The sequence below is a fragment of the Culex quinquefasciatus genome, chromosome 1 (assembly GCF_015732765.1).
Source record: "Culex quinquefasciatus strain JHB chromosome 1, VPISU_Cqui_1.0_pri_paternal, whole genome shotgun sequence".
NCBI classification, from domain to species: domain Eukaryota; kingdom Metazoa; phylum Arthropoda; class Insecta; order Diptera; family Culicidae; genus Culex; species Culex quinquefasciatus.
In genome coordinates, this window is record NC_051861.1 from 20,815,041 (window position 1) to 20,832,145 (window position 17,105).

Below are 17,105 nucleotides of genomic sequence, written 5' to 3' on the forward strand. Positions count from 1 at the left end.
GGTGAACGCCCGAACTGTCAAAATCGCGCAGTAGCACCAACATTAGAAAAAAAAATGTGGCTGTCATGCCATGGCACACTTGTTCCATAATGTTGGTACCACTGCGTGATTTTGACATTTCGGGCGTTCACCATTCGAACGCCATCTTCGCTTAAAAACCTCGATAGTGTAAGTCGTCCAATTTGATGGAGAAAGTATCTAGTTCTTAACATGACTAACATCAGATCTTTCTCTATTTGCAACGGCTTAAAAGAGAAAAAATAACTTTGTTTTCAAATAATTACTTAAACTATTGTTAGGAGGATAGATATTGCTAAATTCAAAAACCGATAAACTAAAACGTGCACCGATGTATTACAAAGTGAAAACCCTACTCTAGTAGGAATTTCCTGCTGGGAATGGTTCAGCAAGTGACTAACACATGTGCTGCCGATGGAGCGTTTGGCTAGTGTTGTGATGGGTGATATGTGCCAAGGTGTTGGCACGCCACTTTGGTGCGTTTTGTTGTGTCCAAACTGTGGCCGTTATCATTGCGATCTATTTTTAAACAATTGCGACTTGATCTGAGGCATGTGAAATTCACGTTTTCAAAATGTGACAATAGGCTTGACGTTTTTGAGTTTACATGATTTTTTTTGTTTTGTACAGAGTTTAATATGGATTTATAATGAAAATATGCTGTGATTTCTTTTAGTGTAACTTTCTTTTTTTGTATTTAAGAAATATAGAGCTTTATGACGTTTCGTGTACACACAATTGCCGTTCAAGAGCCAAACAACATGCGACACCTAGTGTTGAGTAGCAGAACAGAGCGAAGAATGTCGATTGAAATTTCCGCCCTTTGAGGTTATGTATGCGAATTCTGTTTTGTTAAATTCCAGCGTTCAAAACAACTTTTGAGCAAAAATTCGAGCTGATACTTTGTTAACTTTTGATGCTCTATCATTTTAAACAATATTATTTTTTCAAAATTATTTTTTCAAAATTATTTTTATTGCGTTGATTGATAGAGGGCAAAAGTTTACACTCGTACTGCTTGAATTTTTCTCAAAAGTTGTTCTAAGAGCTGTAAAATCAATTTTAAGTTTGCATTCCTATGTAACCGAACAGCGAAAATTTGAATCGTCATTCTTCGATGCTTTGCGCCATCTGTCGGAATTTTTGAGCTTTTAATCGCGAATAGCGCTTCATTTGTTTTTGCTGCCTGACAAAATTTAACCTCACTTTATTTTCGTGTACGTACACGCAATACTTACGCACGTAGATTACTCTATTGACCTACATCCAGATCTTTGATTAAAATTTTCAAACTAGCAGAAACCGATAGTATTTGTAATAAACCATTTCAAACCATTACATAAATCCAATTGGATTTTGTTAATGCCACTAGTCGTAACAAGATGGTAGCACTGTTAAGTTAAGGGTCCACACGCCTGGTACACGCAAGCCGGTTTCCAAGTTGGAACGATACGTTCCAGTAGCATCAGCTGGCTGTCATTCCTCAACACTAATCATTAGTCGTCTGCCAAAGAAAGAAGAAAGTTTTAATTGTTTCCATTTCCAGCAGATTAGTTAAATTTTATTCAGATTTTTGCTTCCCCTAAAAAACCAAATGGAGTCCCTTAAACTCCTCCTGGTGGCATTGGTCACCGCTCAGTTGCTGTTTGGGCAGGGTTCGGCCGATAAGGGCCACGAAAAGTACTCCAAAAAGGCCAACACACTGCCCGATTCGGAGATTTACGAGCCGGACTTCCGCAACATCCAACGACCCTTCCGGATGGCTAAGCTGAACCTGGTGTGGACCAAAGCGCAGCACGTGAGTACTCGATGTGGAATCTAGTGTAAGATAGTTTACTGGAGAAAATTGTAACAATTGAATGATTAGGATGCGGGCTTCTAGGTGATCTATGGAACAATAGCTGTTGGCATTAGACTGGCTTGCACCATTGCTGTTTTTATTTGATGTGATTTTTTATATTCAACTAGTCAAGCAAGGTTAAACTTCATCGCTTTTTTCAATTTTAAATTGTTGACACATTGTTGAATTGGTCCAAATTAGATGAAAATCAAGATTCTTGCATGTTTTGATAGTATGAACAGCCCCTACAAGTTTAAGCTTGATCTCAAAATGATGAAGGTAGACGATTTGTTGTGGTAGAGGGTTCAAATCCCGGCTCGGACCAACACAACTGACGATCGTTTCTTTTCTGGATACGATTGCTTAGTAAAGGGAACTCGAGCAGACGGAAATTACTTGGGAAGGTCAGTTTTTGATATTGTGAGAAGAACGAAATATGTTATTGGGATGATCGGATAAGTTGTTAAAATAACAAAAATCAATAACAAAGATTTGTTCGAAGAATAACTTTAACTGCTGTTATGTTGTTATTGCAATAACAAGCCAATAACACAGAAGGAATCATGAAAAAAGTTATTGTTTTGGTTTATTTACCATTTGCAAATAAACCTGCAGTTGCCATAACTCTACTGTACTAGTCAGGGCTGCAGAGTCGGGTTCCTTCAAGCGACTTTGAATCCATACTTTGAAGACAACTCCGACTCTGGATGCAGGATATGACATCAACGCCGACTTCAGCTCTCCAAAAATACCCGACATCACAGATTCCAACTCCAAGTGAAAGTTGCTGAAAATTAGCTGAATCCGATGCCGTCTCCGAGGTCTCACTCCAGCTCGAACTTCAACGTCAGCTCCGACTTCCTCGCTCTGTGAAAATAATAACAGTTTTTGTTATTCACATTTCAAAAATTCTCAATAAATAAATCAATTCCATTAGAGAATATAACAAACTTAAAAAAACAACTTTCAAAAGTTAATTTTATCAGATTAATTTAAGATTAAGGACCCCATTCCTTGTTCAAATAAATGACCACGATTAAATTGGTCAAAATTATTCCATAGTTCTCCCTAAGTCCCTTTGGGGGTATATCAAATAATAAAAAAAATCAACCCTCAAAATTTCAACCTTTTAGAATAATTTTAGCTTAAGGACCTCATTTCATGGCCAAAATAATGACCCCGACGAAAATGGTCAAAATTATCTCATAGTTCTAGCCAATATTAGCAAAGTCCTTTAGGGGGTATAGCAAAAAAATTATTTAAAAAAAAACAACTTTCAAAATTTCAACTTTTTAGAATTAATTTAGCTTAAGGACCTCATTTCATGGCCAAAATAATGACCCCGACGAAATTGGACAAAATTATACCAAAGATTTAAACATATTTAACAAAAGAAAAAATAATAACAGATTGTGTTAAAGACACTAAAAAACTTTTCCATTTGTGCGATTTATGGTAATTTTATTTTTAAGTCAGAATATCAAACGAATAACAAATCTTGTTATTAGGAGAGTTTTTGAAATGTAACTATAACATTTCCTCCTATTAGCGTGTTATTAAACATGTTCAGTATAATATCACTTCAATACCAAATCTTGTTATTTTATCAGAAACTGTTATTATTTTTTCTTCTTGAAGTGAAAAATGATAACACTTTTTGTTATTTTAACAGGATTTGTTATTGAAATATTATTAATTTTGTTATTACCGTCTGCCCGGGAAGGTAGTGCATCGTCACAAGCTGGACCTTATCAACGACACCTTAGGAAGGCGACCTATGGAATGTAAAAATTAACCTCAAAATGTTAACATTAGTTGAGTTAAAAACTGCCACTGAATCCGCTTTGTAAATGCCGGCCCCGATACTCTTCACGGGTGTTTCCCTCAGGAACTGGGAAAGATTTACTCACTTATTTGTTCAATTGTGCATGTATGTAACCCCTTAATGATTTAATGTTCACTACCGGGACCCGTGGTGTATGGGAAAGCGTGGTTGCCTCTCACCCAGTCGACCTGGGTTCGATCCAAGACGGTCCCGGTGGCATTCCCGAGACGAGATTTGTCTGATCACGCCTTCCATCGGACGGGGAAGTAAATGTTGCCTGCGTCTAACCTAGAGGTTAGGTCGTTAGCTGGTGCGTTAGGTCGGTGCAGGAGTCGTCTCCCTGAGGCCTGTCTCGGTGGAGTCACAATCCAGTTTGAATCCCGGGGTGGATGGAAGCTTGGGTGTAAAAAAAGGTTTGCAATTGCCTCAACAATCAAGCCTTCGGACACCTAGGTTCGATTAAGAATGTGGCAATCGAGATGCCAAGGCAATGCTGTAGAGTGAATAATTTGATTTTGATTTGAATTTGTTTCCTTTTCTTCCAGCGTCTCACCGAACCGAAGCTCAAATCGCTGTACACCGAGCTAAAGATCCACGACAAGGAGGAACTGGCCTGGAAGCAGCTCAACTCACAGCACAAGGACAAGGAGGGCCTGAAGGAGGCCGAACTGCGCAAGAAGCTGATCGGAATCATGAGCACGTACGGACTGCTGGAGCACTTTGACGACACGCAGGATCCGGAAAAGTACAAACACTACAAGGCGTACTCGGGCAAGGTCGACAGCTACAAGAACAAGAGTCTGTTCAAGGACAAAAAGCTAAACAAGCTGTGGGAGAAGGCGGAAACTTCGGGCTTTACAAAAGAAGAGCTTGAGGCGCTAAAGGAGGAGTTTGAGCACCATCAGGAGAAGATCGACGTTTACTACAATCTGTTGGAGCAGCTGGGTGACAACGATGGGAAGGCTACCGGAGTGCACGAGAACGCCGTCAACGAGGATGAGCACGATCGGTTCAACGAAATTGGTGGCGCCGATGAGGTGGACGGCACGGACATCATGGCTCAGCAGCGCAAACAGGACTCGTTCCAGCACCAGTCGAACCAACTAAGGGAAAAGCATCGCAACATTCGGGACAACTTTGACCGGTTGGAGCGAATCGCGTCTAAGGGACCGGACAGCCAGGACTTTGTCGAGCCAAAGGTGCAGGGACTGTGGCGTGTGGCGTTGGCGTCGAATTTCACGGCCGATGAGTTGGCATCGTTGAAGGTTGAGCTGCTACACTACGAGAGTCGGTTGCTCAAGCTGAGGCACATGCACGCGGAACACGCGTTGAGCATGGAAAAGTACAAAGGTGCCAAGCATGGGGACAAGGCCGATACGCACAGGATGATGGAGGAGAACATCAAGAAGCAGACGCGGAAGGTGGAGAAGATTCAGGAAAACGTAGAGAAGCGCATTTTTCAGCATTCCGAGCTGTAAGCTTGGTTCATGATCTCTGGTGAAGAATTTGGAGTGCCAAGATAAGGTAGCAATTAAAAATTCGTCCCGAACACAAATCATTCTCGAATAAGCCCAGGGCAGCTAGCCTTTTTTCTACTGTGTAATGGATGAGTGTATTTTTGATGTTTAAATGTGTAGTTGCCTTTTTCTCATCGTACAAAACTGAACAAATGTAAGTGTGTGGTAAATAAAAAGCTAACCTGTATCTTTTGTAGTAAATTGTTGCTTCATTGATTTTGAGTTTCAGGTAAAACAATACATTTCGGATAAATCTTAATCTTAGAAAAAACCCCAGGTTCAAGAAAAAAAAATTAAATTAAATATATCTTTGTTGAACCTTCTTATAACAATAATATTTCATTTACATTCTAAAAGGTACGGCCAAATGCTCGTAATTTTTGTTGTTCATTTCGTTTTATTATTAACTGTTTACATTCATTTAATTATTTCAAATTATTTTAGAGGAAAGTGGGGAGACTTGATCCCTTTTTTTTTGTATCGCACATAACTCTGGCAATTTCTCACAAAACTATAAACTTTTTGCATGAATTGAAAGCTTAAACATTCAACTATGTTTGGCTGATAAGGGTATTTCATCAGAAAAACTCTTCGAATCATGCCAAGCGTTTAAAAAAATATTTTAAACCGGCATTTTCAAAATGTTGGGGGTAATTTGATCCCCCTTTCAACATTTTGAAGATATCTTAAGCAAAATGTTTCTTATTCATCCAAACTTGTAATTTTCTATAAGTTACAGCAATTTCACATTAAACCTGTACGTTTGTGTTCAAAATATAACAAGTTGCAAAGGCATGCAAAATATTTGAAAACTTAAAAATTTCTTTTTTGGACCAACATTTAGAATGTTTACAAAAGCTGGTAATTTTTGTTTACAAAACTTTTGAATAATGGTTCAAACTGCAGTAAGTTATGTACAACTATACTAAAGGAAACTATGTACGAAAACCCAGCCCAATTATTTAATCTTGAGGCTGATTCCAGTAACTATAAAAATACAGGGATCAAGTCTCCCTAAACGCACTTTTTTAAACAATTAATTGTAAAAATAGTATGACGATAAATTTTACGTCAAATGCGTATGGGTTTTGGAGTTGATATGTTTATCAAACAATTCATGTATAAAAATATTTTTTTGAATAATTTTTGAGAGTTTTCTATACTTATCAAAACAATGAAAAAAGATCTCTTGGAAGTTTTTTTGCAGCACTTTTTAGAAAAAATTGAGTAACTCATTCTAAACATTTTTTAATTTTTTCTTTGTTTAATACAATGAGTTTTACTCAATTTCGCAGAACTTTATAGAACAAAGCTAATTGTTTTACCCTCATGCTGACGAAATACAGGCTGTCCCCGGGGATCAAGTCTCCCCACTCTCCCCTACATTTTTGCACTGAATAGAATACATTTGGGTAAAAAAGAAAGAAAGAAAGAAAGAAAAAAAATACCTCGACACCTAGTCCTAACTTAAAACAAAAAACAAACTAAATTGTTTTTGAAATATTGAAATATTCAAAATCATTAGAACGAGAAAGTACGAACTGTATTTTAAGATGCATCCAAGCATTCTTAATTGTTCCGCACGAGTTTTGTTACCACGCAGTGTTGTTGTCATCTCGATGAAAATGTTCAGAAGTTCTTGTGGTGAAAACAGGTCACTTCTGGCTTCATCCGTTGATGCTGATTGGTTTTCCCTCTGTTGATGACTGAAGCCTGGAGGTGTTGTATTCTCTGCAATTTTTTGCCGTTGATTCAAGGGCAATCCACTCGAGCAGATCCCGCTCCTGGTGACGCCAAATCAGGAAAATCCACGTCCGTGAATGCTGGAGGTGCCTCGTCGTCGCTTGCTGCTGATTTTTTACAAACTCAGCACGTTTTGGGTAGCTCCGATTCTTGGTCGAATTGTTGCCACCGCAATTGAAGCATTTAGCTTCGATGTTCTCGTTGATTGTGTTGCATGCTTAAGTTTTTGCACACCTCCGCAGGTTGCACAACGACTCTTCATGGAACAATACCTTCCACCATGTCCAAACTGCAAGCAGTTCGAACATTGTGTCACGTCACGGTGCACTGGACGACACGATGGAGTTTGATGCTGTTTCCATTTATTCAAAAGTTTGAACTCATTTAGACTTTTGGGATGTTTCGGCATTTGAGAACTCAATAAATCCCATGATTCCTTAACAACTAGCTTGATTTATTTACAAACATGCATGATGCCTTCGATTGACCGTTTATTTTTTAATTTTTATGATTCTTCACGTGGTGGTTATGGCCACTGTTAATAATATACACTGTTGTAATAACTGCAAATTTGATTTGGCCAGATTTCGCCCTCCAAATATGCTCACATCTTATCGATATAGTAACTAGCCCCCAAAGTGTTTTTTTTTCTGGTAAGTCGATTATGTCTCCAACAAATTTAATACTGCTTAAGAATTTGAACATTTCGAAGAGAGAGTCGTTTTGATCCTGAGTCGCCCTCGTGCCACCATGCGTTGTGTGCGAATTCTGCCCAACTCCCAGCCAAGCAGACGGGCAGAGTTCGCGCTGCTGTGGTAATCCAAATTGCCCATTAAATAGTTTGAAATGCGTTATGCCGGGCACGTGTGATTCTAACCGCGACTCGAGACTTCATCTTTCTTAGCATAATGTATGTGGCGTAACAAAAAAAAAATCTTTAAACTTGTTTCAATCCTTATCCCAATGATGCATTTTAAACGTTGTAGTTGGTAGGGTAATTAATCACATTGTGGACTAAAGTAAGGTAGCTTCCACGATTCAAACGCAAACTTGTTGAAATTTAGTTTCAAGTCAGCTCTTCAATCAGTCCAGGATATGACCAACTGCCCCAACCCATCTAGAGTTTGCCGAGAATTGTCCAGTTTACGCCCGGTCGTACTTCCGGTGGCGGTGGTTGCCGTTCAACAGTCGTCCAAAGTTCACGTCCTTTTCCGTAATATCTTCGGAGTTTTTGGCCTCATCCACCAGAGCCTGGCCAATGTCGTTGGCATCGTCCGCGTTGCTGCTGTTGCCACTGCTGTTGGTGTCTGTTCCGGAGCTTGCGGTTTCATAAAGGGCCGCCTTGCGACGCTGTTCCCGCTGGAGCCGCTGGAGACGGTCCCCCAGGGACATCACGTTGCGGTTTGGCTGTGGTCCGCCATAGTCTGCGTCCTCGGGCTCGGTGGAGCTGGTTGAGATGGGAAAAGAAATAAAAATAGTGCTGGTTGTGGGGTTGCTTTTAACAATAGTCAAAGCAGTCGAAAGGACGCAGTCAAATCTAGCGATCGCCCTTGAAGGCACGCAGCCACTCAACGAAACTTACTCAATATCATTTTCGCTGGAACCCAGCAAGTCTAGCACGGCTGCCGATGGGAACTGGAATAACCGTCCCAACGGTGGGTAGTAGGCCTTGCTTCCGGCAACGAAAGAGCTATCGAAATACCAAATAAAACAGGTCACTAGGATGATTAAAGCATAACACTGGGAAACACTTACCCAGCTTCCGGTGGCTTCATCCGTTCGAGCGCACTCCAACCGTCCGGAGGTCCGATCGGACCGGCCGGAATGGTTCTCGGAAGGGGTCGTCTCGCTGGCGGTGGACCGGACCGCTTGCCGTGGGCTCCCCAGCAGGAGTGGCCGTAGCTGAGGCAGCCTCCTGAAATTGGAAATTGAGAAAGCAAAACGTTGGAAAGCAACAAATTGAAAGAGCCTGCGGCTAAGGGGCGGTTGCAATTCCCAAATTAAGTTCTATTTGATATCGGTTTACTTGTGGGAATTTATGAGGGGAGAAATACAGTTGCTCAATTGAAATCAGCTTATTCGTGTACTGCCAGAAGAAAATACAACAAACAGTAAAAGAAAAATTACTTGCTATGCACTGTTACCACAAGTAAAAAAACGGGAATCAACTATTTAACGATTAATTTAAACCATCGAGAATTCACCACGGCAATTTTAAATTCACCACAGCTCGTTTACGCGCGCTTGACGCGCTTTGTAAGAATTTTATAAAATAAATGAGAATTTCAAAAATGATCAAATAACACCTAATATATTTCGCACGACTGACTCAAAGTGCTTTTATGAAGCTACTTAGCGGAATTTGTCTGAACTATGTTGCACTTGCAATTTCATCAGCGTATTCCAGTATGTGTGTGCTTGTGGTGAGTGTGGCAAGTGCAATAGCATGGTGCTGAAAAGCCACAGACAACCACCCACTCGTTGCATCTTGCCCAATTCAAAGGAAGAATGACTGTTTTGTTTTCGGAGTGCAATGGTTTGGATGGAAATGGGCGAATCGGGAGGTTTGGTGTGGCACTGGGAGTAGCAACACTTCATTTTTTTGTGTTTTATTTTTGAAATAAATTCTAATATAGAATTGTCAAAAATATTTTTTCAACAAAATACTTAATAAAAGGGGTTTTCTTCACTATCAGAAGATTATGAAAATTGTAATTTTTCCTAGGACTTGGATACTCGAATCTGGACTGTACTTGTAATTTTATAGACTTCTTTATAATTCTATGATTCATTATGTGGACATCGCTGGAATTTGATAGAAATAATCCGGTAACATCAAAGCAATGTTTTCTTTTTGAATTTTTTTTTGCATACGTTTTACACTCAATTTTATTTACAAAATTTATTTTAGTATTAAAGATTTTTTCAGATTAAGCAAGCATAAATCAACAATGTATTACAAAGATTTTCTCATGTCAAGCTTTAAACTGCCCATGTTCGTATAAATGTCCCGAAAAACGAAACTATTGGCACTACGCCCCCCGGGGCATGGCCTTCCTCTAACGTGGGATTTCTGCTCCAGCGCCTCTGACGAGACAGGAGAAACCGGGACCGACGTTTTACTTCACCATCCGATAGAAGCTCAGTGGATAAGGCGGGAATCGAACCCGCGTCTCATAGCATCATCGGGATCGGCAGCCGAAGCCGCTACCCCTGCGCCACGAGACCCATAAATGTCCCATTAGGGTGTAATAACAAAATAGATTTTCCAGTTCATTTGGTGCTAATTTGCTTCTCGAAAAATACAGTGTCCTCAAAACTCGTCTAAAACGTGGTTTGCGAGCAAAAACCGAATTTTCCTCATTAATTTAGTTATCAATTATTAAAGCCATAAGTACACACAATTCTATCATGTTGTTCCAGTTCATACGTGCAAAGGTTGAACCCTTAAAGGACAACAGTGGTTTTACAAAAGTGGCTTTTAGACTTATGAAGAATCGTAGCCTGCAGACATTCCCTCCCACCACCACCCCTTTTCCCCATTCTGTTTGTTTCTGTTTTGTATCTTGTCGTTGCTTTTCCTAGGCTTTTTATTCCTTCTTTTTCATTCCGATGAAATGCTTTCAATCCCAAAGTCGGTGAAAACCGCGTGGATGCGATGGCCCAGGAGTGAACCAAAACATTTGCAAAGTGCGTTTGTCGCAAAATGCAAACTTTTTTTTGGTCGAGCTTTTTTTGACACGCGGTTGACGTCACCTTCCCCTGGGGGTGAGACAGGTTACCTGATACAGCAGTACCTTTTTAAGGCGGCCAACGGAAGTTTGCTCAGGTCTCTTCGGCGTGGTTCCCGAGAAACGCCACGCTGGGAGAAAGTAGAATTTCACATTCTTTGATTGGAGTAATCTAATCAATTTGAAAAACGATGACATCAGAATGCTCAACGTGGGGTGCTTTATTTTTGGTCGGAGAAGGGGTGAGCTTTTGTGAATGAAAAATCACCGTGCGGAGGGTTTTCTGCGAATGGAGTACAACTCTTTCTATTTTAGGGGGAGTAAATCTCTTCTTATTGTAGGCAACACATTCAATTAGTATTCATTCATAAATTGTATGTGTTATATTTCTGCTCCGAAATGTTAGATTGAAGTAAAAGTGTCTTGAGGAAGATATCATAACAGTTATTTACTGTATTTCACAATATTTTTAGATCAAACTATCACTCAAAAACATCCACAGGTGATTGAACCAGCAGAGACTCCTTACTTATCAGTTCATCAAAAGAATTAACTCATTTGCCACCAGCCAGCGTGGATGATCTGTTTGCACTGCCAGTCGGTGATTAGAGTACACAAACTATAGATAACGACAGGTCAAAGGAGCACGCCGCAGCCCCCTCGATATTTGCATACGAAGTAGGGAACATTATTTTCCCATTTGTTCCACTTACAATTTTAGTCCCCTTTACACACAGAAACAAGCAAGGGGCTTTTCCGGAGGGGCGCCAGCGCCATGTTTAGAAAAACCGCAACTGTTATGCAACATGCAACAGATGATGGATTCCCGCGCACTCTTTATCAGACTGCTCTTCGTTTTTTAGAGCAGAATTAGGGCTTGATAACACATAACAACATCAAAAGCCAATTGAACCTTTTTTCATGAAATGAATAGATCTTGTTGAGCTGAAACGAGTTTTCTCAAAAGTACTGAAAATAAAGATATAAACTAAATCACACGAGATGCCATTACTCAATTTTGATACGACTATTCTGAGAAGCTGTCAACATTGCATTTTTAATTTTTTCAATTTGATTAGCTACCGTATAGACGAATCGAGGAATTGACCATGGCGCATTCGAAAGTGAATTGTTCCATGCTTAAATTCTGATAAAAGATCCAATAAAAAAAATAAAAAAATCAAATTAAATGTATCTTTAATGAACATTCTTATAATAATAACATTTCTTTTACATTTAAAGTGGTATGGCTATACGCTCTTCATCTTTGTTTAACTTTTCGTTTTAAGATATTTTTTTTGCATTGAATAGAATACATTTGGGTAAAAAAGAAAAGAATCATTTTTTCTAAGTTCTATAGCATCTCTATAGGATATCGATAATGTTGAAAACTGCCCGAACTGCCTTCAACCCAGACGGTGTTGTCGTTCCTTTCTCGAGATGAACCAGGTACAGTCGATCACGATACTTGATGTCCTTGGTGTGTCTCGTCATCTTGAAGACTTTGGTCTTCGCTCTTCTTTCAGCACACTCACATCCATGTCGTACAGGCCTCGGAGGACTTGTTTCATGGGTCGTTTACTTGGATCGTCATGGCTGTAGTATTCAATCTTTGTGTTGTTCAAGAAATCCCGAACGTATTGCGCCTTGCAGCAATTTCTAGAGTTTTGTGTCAATCGTGCTAGGCCTAGATTTTTTCATCACACTGCTTTGCAGGACTGAGAACTGTCAACTTTGCGCACTTTGCACCTCAGTAGAGTGCTGCGGGATTATTTTCATCACAGTTGGCAAACTGAATTACTATCACACCATCTAAACAAAACAAGTGCAATGCATCGACTTCTGACCCCAATCTAGTCACCAAGCTGTGGTGGCCGTGGCAGTTAAGTCTTGAGATGGTCTGTTAAAGGTTCTCGGATCGATTCTTGTAGTTGACACTTTTGGGTTTTTTTTACGGGTTATTTTTTCTAATAAGCTCGAGGCCATAATTATATCGGCAATCTTGTAACCGTTGGTCACAGTTCTTGAACGAACCTTTACTTTTTAACATAATTCCTCAACCTACAATACTACACACTACACTAGCAGCGAAGGTATTTGCGTACCACTGCAATTAAGACAGGCTCGACAGCGCTGCGTCGAAACTGCATCAAAAATGGGTTGGATTGGAAAATGGTGGAGTTTCCTTCCGGAAAAGATTAGAAGGGAGAAGTGGAATTTTATCACCGATTGCAAAGATCGGAATCTTTTGCCATTCAGGCGTCTGTGTGGTTAGTCAAGTGTCCCAGTGTCAGTCCCGTTTTCGTACTGGTCACGCTCTGCATCCCGGAAAAGGAAGTGCCCCGGCGGAAGTCAATAATCCGCAGGACCTCGGCAACCCACGGTTTTTAGTCGGTCCAGGCTTGTGAGTGCATAGGGGCCATTGCCTGCATCAAAACGTCCACCATACATCTCCACCTCTGGCGGACCATCTTCATCTCTGGCGTGGACCATCTTCACCTCTGGCGCGGAACGCGCCATCATCGTCGAGGAGGTTCCTCGCTCGGTTTAACCAGATCAGCTAGGAGCTGGGTTGGCCGATACCGTCACTGAGAGAAGACGCCAAGCCGCGCGGAAGCCCAGCAACACCCGCTCGACGGAATCCTGCTCGAAGCAGCAACAGCCATCAGCCGTTATTTGACTCCAAAGATTCACCGCAAGCCAAGATGCCGGCGCAACACCACTGCATCCCGGCACCAAAGACCGCGATTCCACAGTCGGAACAAGTGGGAACACACTTTCTCTGGGCTGGACGAGCTTTCTGAACTTCCAAAAATAAATAAATAAACAGCCTGCCATAGCAACGGATATCATCGTCATCACTGTGAAGAAAAATCACTGTGATGAAAAAATACTGTGATGAAAATAATTGCGCAAGACTCTAGTAAAGTGCAAAATGCGCAATAATTGTAATCCTTTCTGCAAGGTACAGTCATCCCACATATTCGGAACACCCACAAATTCGGAACACTTTTGTGATAATTTGTCAATAGCATGCCAAATCAGGGATGCCAGATACACAGATTTGTCTGAGTTTTACAGACATTTGAGCTCGTGTCAGACATTTTTTGAGGTACACAGACTTTTTAAAAACTTCATTAAATTGTTATTTTGTTAAAATATCAATCGAAACTTATTTCGTTAGTCTTCAAATGCTTAAAAACACAATTTTTGATAGATTTTTATGACTTTAAATTGATTTATTTGAATTTTAGACAAAGACACAGACATACACAGACTTTTTCACAGACATTTTAAAAAATCATCTGGCATCCCTATGCCAAATCTATCTTCTTTGTCGGACCTACCATTTTTAGGACCTTTATTTGGACATTCTCTTGGTATTTTTTTTTTAGTAAAAGTAGCACTTTTTAAACAAAAACTAACTTAATCCACCTATGTGGTTGGGGCCTTCCTCACTCATTACCAGCAATGGCTGTACACAAATTTCATCTATTTTTTAGATCCAGAATAAAAAAGTACATGAATATTCCTTAAGTGGCCATATCTTACGGCAGGGTTGCCAGATCGTCAATGTTTTGGGCTCGTTGGAAAGATCTTTTGATAACCTAAACAAAGATGGGTCGGGTGGTGGATCCGGACATAGTTTACATACATTTAAGTGAGATCCGGATATAAGTAAAAACACATTTTTATACATAACTTTTGAACTACTTATCGAAAATTCAATCATCAATCAATTAAAACTCGATCTATGGGACTCTAAACTAAGTCGAATGCAATAGGTTTGGGTCAAATCGGTTCAGCCAGTGCCGAGAAACATGAGCTAGTTTGTTGGTCACATACATACATACACACACACATACACACAGACATTTGTTCAGTTTTCGATTCTGAGTCGATATGTATACATGAAGGTGGGTCCACGACGTTTTTATACAAAGTTCATTTTTAGAGCAGGATTATAGCCTTACCTCAGTGAGGAAAGCAAAACCCACATTTCAAAACTATTTTATCCCGAGCAGCAAAACACAGTCTCCAAATTGCCTGTTCCATAATTGTGGGATGTTATTGTGCCTCCCACAATTGTGAAACACCTGAATTTGGGTGATTTTTTTTTAAAAAAGTTATCAGATCATTCATAAGGGTAATTCTCCGCCAACTCATACAGCAGTTGCCCCGACCCCTATTCGATTTGCGTGAAACTTTGTCCTATGGGGTAACTTTTGTCCCTGATCACAAATCCGAGGTCCGTTTTTGATATCTCGTGACGGAGGGGCGGTACGACCCTTTACATTTTTGAACATGCGAAAAAAGAGGTGTTTTTCAATAATTTGCAGACTGAAACGGTGATGAGATAGTCAAAGGGACTTTTATGTAAAATTAGACGCCCGATTTGATGGCGTACTCAGAATTCCGAAAAAACGTATTTTTCATCGAAAAAAACACTAAAAAAGTTTTAAAAATTCTCCCATTTTCCGTTAATCGACTGTAAAAAATTTTGGAACATGTTATTTTATGGGAAATTTAATGTACTTTTCGAATCTACATTGACCTAGAAGGGTCATTTTTTCATTTAGAACAAAAATTTTCATTTTAAAATTTCGTGTTTTGTCTAACTTTGCAGGGTTATTTTTTTGAGTGTAACAATGTTCTACAAAGTTGTAGAGCAGACAATTACAACAATTTTGATATGTAGACATAAGGGGTTTGCTTATAAACATCACGAGTTATCGCGATTTTACGAAAAAAAAGTTTTGAAAAAGTTGGTCGTCATCGATCATGACCGTTCATGGTCACCCGCGACAGACACGGACGACAAAATGAAGAGAAAAGCAAAAAGTAACTTTTTCAACACTTTTTTTTTCGTAAAATAGTTAAACTTGTGATGTTTGTAAGAAAACCCCTTATATCTATACATCATTTTTTTTTGTAATTGTCTGCTCACAACTTTGTAGAACATTGTTACACTCTAAAAAATAACCCTGTAAAGTTAGAAAAAACACGAAATCTTAAAATGAAAATGTTTGTTCTAAATGAAAAAATTACCCTTCTGGGTTAATGTAGATTCGAAAAGAACATTAAATTTCCTATAAAATGACATGTTCCAAAATTTTTTACAGTCGATTAACGGAAAATGGGAGAATTTGTAAAACTTTTTTAGTGTTTTTTTTTTTTCGATGAAAAATACGTTTTTTGGAATTTTGAGCACGCCATCAAATCGGGCGTCTAATTTTACTTAATAGTCCCTTTGACACCAATTTCTATCTCATCACCGTCTCAAGCTGCAAATTATTGAAAAACAACTCTTTTTTCGTATTTCCAAAAATGGAAGGGGTCGTACCGCCCCTCAGCCACGAGATATCAAAAAACGGACCTCGGATTCGTGATCAGATTCGAAAGTTACCCCTTAGGACAAAGTTTCATGCAAAGCGAAGAGGGGTCGGGGCAACTTTTGAAAAAAAACTAAAATTTATCTCACTGATTTATTTTTACTTTCTGCAAACCAGAATGGTATGTAAAATTTGCCAATTTTAGGAAATTTAGGAAAGGAAAGGTAGGAAAATTCCCCACAAAATTTAAGTAAAAAAAAGTGCACTTCCATTTCCAGTTTTCGTAGAAAATTGCTCTAACGACTTCCAACAAAATGCCATTTGTGGAAGAATAGGGTCAGTTGATTCATTAAGTGTTTCAATAGGATCTTTAAATTATATTTTATTCAATTGTTTACCTTTAACAAAATCAAAACAGCACAGTACCACCGCGACCACCAGAATAGTTTTCACTCTGAAAGTCATCCCACCACTAGTCATTTTCATTCTTGTTTTCACTTCCTGAATCCTTAACAGGGCCAAAAATTCCAATTTGATTTAATTTGGCTTTGTTTACTTTCTGGATTTTCTCACTGGTTTTCACTATGTGTCTGGGGTAGGCTGCGTTTAATCAACTCGCGATATCATAATCCAGTTACGGGGGAACAAAAACTAAAAGCTTTCTTTCCTGTTTCCTCGCCAAATGAAGTTAAAACCACGCAAATATCTGCTGTTTGTCCACTGTCACCGGCGGTCCACCAAAAACAGAACAAACTTAATCAAGTTAGAACTGCAGTTTTACTTTAACAGCACACTATTTACAGTTCCAAATCTAGCCAGAGAACCGCTTGCCTAGTGCCTGGTGTCGGTTCGACGCGCCAACCGTTACTGGCCAACTGGCGAATCTGGGCAAGGCTTTTTATAAGAGCAGCATGGTAGGAATCAAGAAGCATGGTGAGCGCGCGCAATTTTGTCACCAACCAACTGGCAGGGCTGGGGCAGAATTTTCTCCGGTAGCAACGGTGACGAACGTATTCGGCTATGCCGGGGAAAAGCAGCCGCTCCTGGGACGGCACACGGAACAGGAAGACTTGTGGCGATTTTGTGGTGACGACATGG

The 17,105-nt window shown here is 39.7% G+C and overlaps 2 protein-coding genes across 2 annotated transcripts; one reads left to right on the forward strand and one right to left on the reverse strand.

The window, feature by feature from the left end:
• Positions 1-1,494: 1,494 nt before the first annotated feature.
• Positions 1,495-5,401, forward strand: LOC6037516 (alpha-2-macroglobulin receptor-associated protein). Its single transcript, XM_001847370.2, has 2 exons — positions 1,495-1,816; positions 4,229-5,401. The coding sequence occupies exons 1-2, from the start codon at positions 1,613-1,615 to the stop codon at positions 5,159-5,161; spliced, it is 1,137 nt and encodes a 378-aa protein (XP_001847422.1). The 5' UTR covers positions 1,495-1,612; the 3' UTR covers positions 5,162-5,401.
• Positions 5,402-7,444: 2,043 nt separating this feature from the next.
• LOC119765357 lies at positions 7,445-16,872 on the reverse strand. The gene is made up of 4 exons (XM_038249075.1): positions 16,406-16,872; positions 8,699-8,858; positions 8,526-8,633; positions 7,445-8,390 (listed from the first exon to the last, which is right to left on the reverse strand). The coding sequence occupies exons 1-4, from the start codon at positions 16,491-16,493 to the stop codon at positions 8,087-8,089; spliced, it is 660 nt and encodes a 219-aa protein (XP_038105003.1). The 5' UTR covers positions 16,494-16,872; the 3' UTR covers positions 7,445-8,086.
• Between the last annotated feature and the right edge of the window lie 233 nt (positions 16,873-17,105).

Coding starts and splice junctions, on each gene's coding strand:
- LOC6037516 (XM_001847370.2), top strand. CDS start 1,613: ATGGAGTCCCTTAAACTCCTCCTGGTGGCATTGGTCACCGCTCAGTTG. Junction 1,817..4,228: donor TGTGGACCAAAGCGCAGCAC/GTGAGTACTCGA, acceptor CTTTTCTTCCAG/CGTCTCACCGAACCGAAGCT.
- LOC119765357 (XM_038249075.1), bottom strand. CDS start 16,493: ATGAAAATGACTAGTGGTGGGATGACTTTCAGAGTGAAAACTATTCTG. Junction 8,634..8,698: donor ATGAAGCCACCGGAAGCTGG/GTAAGTGTTTCC, acceptor GTATTTCGATAG/CTCTTTCGTTGCCGGAAGCA. Junction 8,391..8,525: donor TCCAGCGAAAATGATATTGA/GTAAGTTTCGTT, acceptor CATCTCAACCAG/CTCCACCGAGCCCGAGGACG.